Source organism: Rhea americana, unplaced genomic scaffold (genome assembly GCF_003343005.1).
Source record: "Rhea americana isolate MKP2758 unplaced genomic scaffold, rheAme1 scaffold_14, whole genome shotgun sequence".
Classification (NCBI taxonomy): Eukaryota; Metazoa; Chordata; class Aves; order Rheiformes; family Rheidae; genus Rhea; species Rhea americana.
In genome coordinates, this window is record NW_028185483.1 from 2,833,938 (window position 1) to 2,839,954 (window position 6,017).

At 42.6% G+C, this 6,017-nt stretch overlaps 1 protein-coding gene across 1 annotated transcript in view; it reads right to left on the minus strand.

Moving 5' to 3' along the window:
• EPHA4 (EPH receptor A4) overlaps positions 1-6,017 on the minus strand; it is a 113,531-nt gene that overhangs the window by 100,047 nt on the left and 7,467 nt on the right. Inside the window, exons 2-3 of the mRNA XM_085298566.1 lie at positions 5,923-5,990; positions 930-1,593 (exon numbers count right to left, since the gene is read on the minus strand). Coding sequence (XP_085154692.1) covers positions 930-1,575 — 646 coding nt within the window. The 5' untranslated portion in view covers positions 1,576-1,593; positions 5,923-5,990. The remainder of the gene's footprint in view (positions 1-929; positions 1,594-5,922; positions 5,991-6,017) is intronic.

A 6,017-nucleotide genomic window follows, 5' to 3' on the forward strand; every position in this document is an offset into this window, starting at 1 on the left:
CCAGAGTTGAGTACATTCAATTCAGCATCAGGATTAATCCCACTGAACTAAACTGTGCAAGAAGCCATTCAAGTTTAACCTTAGTCTATGCTTAGATGAGCAAGAGTTTACAAGCTCAGGCCCAAGACATTTTTAGTCTCTCTTCTCTCCTTTCATAAGTTTTTACTATTTTTTTCCCCAGAAAGGGGAGATGAAGAAAATACAGTTTGTTTTTAAAAAAATAATTAGTCTTTTATATAAGCTTTAGTCTCTAATTCTGCAGCACACAGGATTGCGGGGGGGGGGGGGGAGGAAGGGGAGGAAGAGACTTTTAGCATTTCTAAAAGTATCCTAGCACCTCTATTATGAAGCTGACAATAGAGATCCTCTGAGAAATGAAAATATTTAACAAAGGCAGCAGTGTCAAATATCAAAGGGTTATTTAGCACTAAAAACTTGTAACAAATAAAACACTTCTCCCCTTTGGAAAAGGGAAATCTTTAGTAAGTCAGCTAAAGCTCCACTTTCTTTTCCAAGATGTTCTTACCCAGTATGCAGCCCAAAAGGAGACTTAACCAGAATTTTCTGTGCTTAACAAATTTGGCTTCGGCTAAAACTTCAGCCATTTTTTAATCTCTTTAACGATGGTAGCCCAACTGCATTGTTTTGCAGTCAGCCATTCACATTTTGGTGGCCATCATGAGCCAATTCAAATGAAAGCGCCTACTGGAAAGTGTGTTTTGCCTTCTACCTATTATGGTAGTATTGTTTATTTCAGATCATGTAACTCCTGGCCTTGCAACCTGAAGCTCTGACTTCATTAAATACCGCTGCCCTGCTACACCCTACAGGAGCTGCTAAGTACTGGCTTTACTTCACTTAGTCTGTTCTCTAATTCAATTATGCATTCAACCAAACCCAAATGAAAAGCACAATATGGCTGGTCCTACCTTGGCATTCACCATTACGTTCTTCATAGCCAGCATTGCACAGACAGTTGCCAATGGGCACCAGCCATTCACCATCTGCCCCACAGTACATTTTTGGCACATCCTTTTCTTCCGAGTTGTTGACACAGGAGCCACGAACCTCCACCAGAGAGGAGGTATCAGCCCCAGTAATGGTGTCTGGAAACTGTGCCAGGTTACGAACTGTCAACGGGCACTTCTTATAGAAAACACGAACAGACACCAAAGCAATGCAGGCACCAACATCCTGAAAAGCCAAATAAAATCCTTTCTTGCTGAGAGGCCCCACATCCCGTATCTCTGTGTTCAGCTTCATGATCCTGTCACCAATGTCCACCTGGGTGAAGCTTTCATCAGCAGCAATGGTGTCAATCTTGGCAAACTGGCTCTCTCGAATAAAACGCTCCTTATCGTTGTTTGATTCATAGTAATAAAGGTTGAATGTCTCTTTGCAAGTTCCCATGACACCTGGCAGGCTATTACAGTCTCTTAGCGTGAACTTAATTTCAATATATACCCTTTGAGCCCCCTCACGGGGAATCCAATCAGTTCGCAACCAATTATTTTGGCTGGGCTCCATCACATTGCAAACCTGATAGGTGCGGATCGGAGTGTTTTTCTCATCCATAATGCTTACTTCCTCCCACTGTGAAGAGGGAAAGGGGAAGAAAAAAAAATACATCAGTATTAAAATGAATACCAGAGCTTCACAGCAGATTTAATCTGCCCTTCCACAGCTAACATTCAGTTTGAGTTCTCCCCCCTCTACCACTACAGAAAAACAAATAGAAGAACAGACCAAGCCATAGCCAGAACTTCAGCTATTTGGATCATAAGAGAGTCTGCTCAGGAGAAAATTCTCAGTCAGGTAAAACACCTCTGAAAGACAACGTGTGTTTTAAAGGCCCGCTGAACTAGTACAAGAATACTTCATCGACTTGCTGTCTTTCTTTGCATTCCAACTCAGGCTAAAGGACTCTACTTAAACTAGGGCTGCACTGTAGCACTTCATAAACTCTTATAACAGCACGGATACTATACTCTGCAGCAGGCAAAACAGGTAATGCATGAATCCAACTTCATACCTGTTGACATAAAACAGCAAGGTGCGTAACAGTCACACAAGCAGCATCAGACAGAGATAAAACAGCTTCATTTCCTTCATCTCTACCAAAGTTTTTACTATCATGTTACCCCTTATTACTTCCCTAAGCTTTCAACTATTTTCCTGGGCTAGCAATAGCCTAAACACAGCCAGGAAACAGTCTTCACTTTGGAGCTGAACAGAAATAGCTGCTTAATAAGAACCAAGTCCTTAACTTAAGTGTGCTTTAGAGATGGAAGGACAGGTAAGGAGAAACACCACCTGTCTATCAGCAATACTGCCAGAACCTTCCTATTCCCACTTTCTTATTGGAAAGGGTGGGAAGAGAAGGACTACTACACATGTTGGCTTAGAGGAATTCTCAGGAAATAGGCAGTTAAATTTATATTCTAAATAAGCCCCAAGAGGCTGGAAGGTAGTAGCATGTTTTAAGACTTACACCCCTCAATCAGTTTCAGGTATCTTTTTCTAAAGCAAAAGGAAACTACAGAACTTAAAAGCAATGCAATTATGGGGCAACAAAATTTCATGCAATTCAAGGAAGGTATGCAAAGAGATCCAGTCCTAAATGAGCAGTTCGGTGTGATGCACTTACAGAAGGAAGAGTTAAGCAACAGCTTGGAGGGGAAAAAAAGTTAGAGATAATCATGTATGAGAGGAAGATTTACTACAGTGCTTTCCTGGAACAGAGGGGCAGGCCACAGAGGTTGTTAGGAAAAGGTATCTTCTCAGGGGAAAAAATAAATAAATAAATAAATAAATCATAGTGCTGCTGACTAAGAGAAATCTTCTGGGGGTGGGGACAATGTGTACTAGATAACAGCTACATACCATCTGGGATTGCAAGCAATACAGTGAAGCACACAAAAATTATCCTTGAAAAATAATTGCAGCTTAAAGAGACTTTCTAGAAGCGCATTTCAGAACTACTGAAGCTGTGGCTCTGATAAACAGAAGCACTCTCGATAATGAGGAGCTTCACGTATAACATCCTGCATTCTTTTCACGAGTATTGCTCTTATGCAAGTGATCTTTATTTAAGGAGATTCCAGTTTAGCTGAACCTGTTCATAGAACAATAGTAGTTAGCACCATGAGTCACTAGAAGCAGAGGGAAAAAAAAATACTATGTTTACTACCTAGAGAAAACTGCAAATTAAGAAGGGGTGAGAAGGAAGAAAAATACTCAGCATGTTACTCCTTTTTCTAAGGCTTTCCTTTTCTGTGAAAAGTCATTACCAGTGTAGAGCGTAACCTGGTGTTAGCAACAGAGTTGTTTTATTTATAGTTGCCACAGAGCTAGTTTAATGTTACTGTATCATGTTTATGATGCATCACTTTTCATTCTGCTTACCTTCAAACTGCCTGCACTACCTATGTTGTACGGCATAAGAGAAAGGAAGAAGCAGAGGGAAATAATACTTGTCAATGGGATTTCCTTTACTATGTTTACACAACAGAGAATGGAGGACGCTACTGTAAGATCTCATCAAGAGACCACTGAAGCCAATGGATAAGCTATAACTAAATTCAGCAAGTTTTACATCAGGTTCTTAACAGACTCCTGAAAAACGTAAATACGTAGATCTGGTTTTCTTACTGCATAAGCACATATACACAAAAACAAGCCTAAGTGCATCTCACTGCCAGACCTGAAAATAATTACGGCTCCAAATTTCCAGCCGCTGTAAATGATTTGTAGCTCTAAGTACGTGGTCAAAGCTACAACCTTTTGCTTCCAACCTGAAATTAACTTTTATAATTCAACTCTTCCCATGGCTTAATGATGCAGAGTAAATCATTCTGGGCACAAAACCTGCTTTTCAACTGTGAAATACAGGAGTAAGTTATTATAAATATAATGTAATTCATTATTTCCTCCAGGGCTACTATATATTTGATTACTGCTAAATGACTGTTATCTCCAGTGCTTCTTACTCACACAAGCCTCACACCTCAAGAGCTGTCTGGTGTAGATCTATAGAGTTATCTTTTGTAATACACAATAAGGTGCACATAGTTAAAATGAAAAACATACTGGCACTGAAGAACAGAACCTTCATGGGAAAGCAGAAAGTACAAATTCTTTTTCTGCTGCGTGAAATACATCTGCAGCATATGAAGTTAAAATAAATGCTTTCCAAGCAGTCTATTTCAGAGATAGACCATGTACTCTTAAATTTTTCACTACTGGCTTAAAAATAGAACACACATATGCAGGTTTAGGGAAACTGGTCACGTCCACAATAAGACTATGCCTTTCCTTCTCAAACTTTCAAGGAGCTTTTGGAGAAGAAATGAGGCAAAGGAGGAAGTCAATAAGCATTAATAGTACACACCTCTCCTCTGGTCATTGGTTCTACTGACTTGTTAAAACTTGTCTTTTAGGTCATGTTTTAATATATGGTAGAGGTATCCCTCAGAAAAAAAACATATGAAAGATCCTGTTTCAGAAACTGACCTTTCCAGGGTAGAGGATTAACAAGGAAGCCTGACTCTCACTGAGATACAGCTGTACCTTTCCACACTGTCAAAAGATGAGGGCAATTGCCTGCAATCAGCAGTGAATGTGCACTGTCTGCACTCTCAGAAGGCTGCCAATCACTTCCCCACTTTTTTAAATATTTAACTAAAAAAAAAAAAAATCAGGGACAGCACAGGGTGCTTCGGCACAGCACATGCCAGGACTGTAGTCAAGTTTAGGCAGAAAAGCAATGGGGGAGCAAAACAATCCCCCATTCTCCCATGTTATGGTTATCCAGAGCTTATGCATAATGCATCACCAGCCAGCACATTCCTTCCACTCACTGCTGTTTCCTTAGCTCTGCATCTTCTCTCTTTTTTTTTTTTTTTTTKGGGGGGGGGGGGGGGAAGCATTCATAGGTTTCCTGAAGACTTGACTGCTTTATTGTGCACAGGTCCTGATCTTTCAGCACTTTTTTCCAATCAGTTTGACTTAGTTACTTTTATTTAAGCATACTAAGCTGCCTTATTATTTTAATATTAAAAGAATTTGAGAGGATCTTAAGTTTAATGCACACTGCTGGCATTTTTTAGACAGTTCATTTTATACAAAAAAAGGCTTTTCCTAGTTCTTTATTAAAAAAATCCCAGAGAACCTGATCCTATGAATTACAATCTCCACCAGTTCTCAGCATCCTCCCGGGTTTCTCAGAGAGGCACTTGGTGCCCCGCAGGATGGGACAGAGCCGAGGGAGCAGCAAGCCGCCTATCCTCTAATAGGAAGCTAAACTAGTGGAGATACACTGCCTGCAGCTGACTAAGCAGAGTTGTCCTGTGCCCCGACCGAGGACCTGCGAATCCCTTAGCATCACAGCCAAGCAGCGAATTCGAGGAGCCTTCTCTCACAATCTTCTCTTACAAAAGAGGACATAAAAAAGAAATTCCAACGAGTCACTGTTGAGCGCTGGGTGTCGTTCAGAGACCAGGGCACTTGACTTCTACATCCCGAGTAAGACCTGTGCCTTCTCACCAGGTCCGGCTCGGGTATCGCCCCCTGCGCCTTCCTCCAGGAACAGGGCAGCGAGCGCTGATCAGCGCCCTGTCCGGACGGCGCCTGGGTGTAACAGCTACAGTCAGGAACGCCGGTTCAGCCGCCGGATCACGTTTCTTGCTGGTATTTCAGTTTTAAACAGGCACTTAAGCCCGTGCCTCAACCAGTCTCCCAGCTCTGAAGCCTCTTTTCTGCCCGTTCGGTTTCCAGCGCCTCCACGGCAGAACCGTGCGGAGGGAGTATCGAGTTTCCCAACAACGAGTAACCCACGGGGCGAGGCGCGGAGGAAGCCCGAGCGCTCCCCGGCGGGACCGGCCTCCCCTCACCCTGCGGGGCAGGGAGCGGGTCGCGACTTACCCCTCCTTCCAGCGGGCTCGCTATCCACCCCAGCTCGCCCTGCACCGAGCGGGAATCCAGCAAGGTAACTGCGGAAGAGCCAGAGACGGAACGGG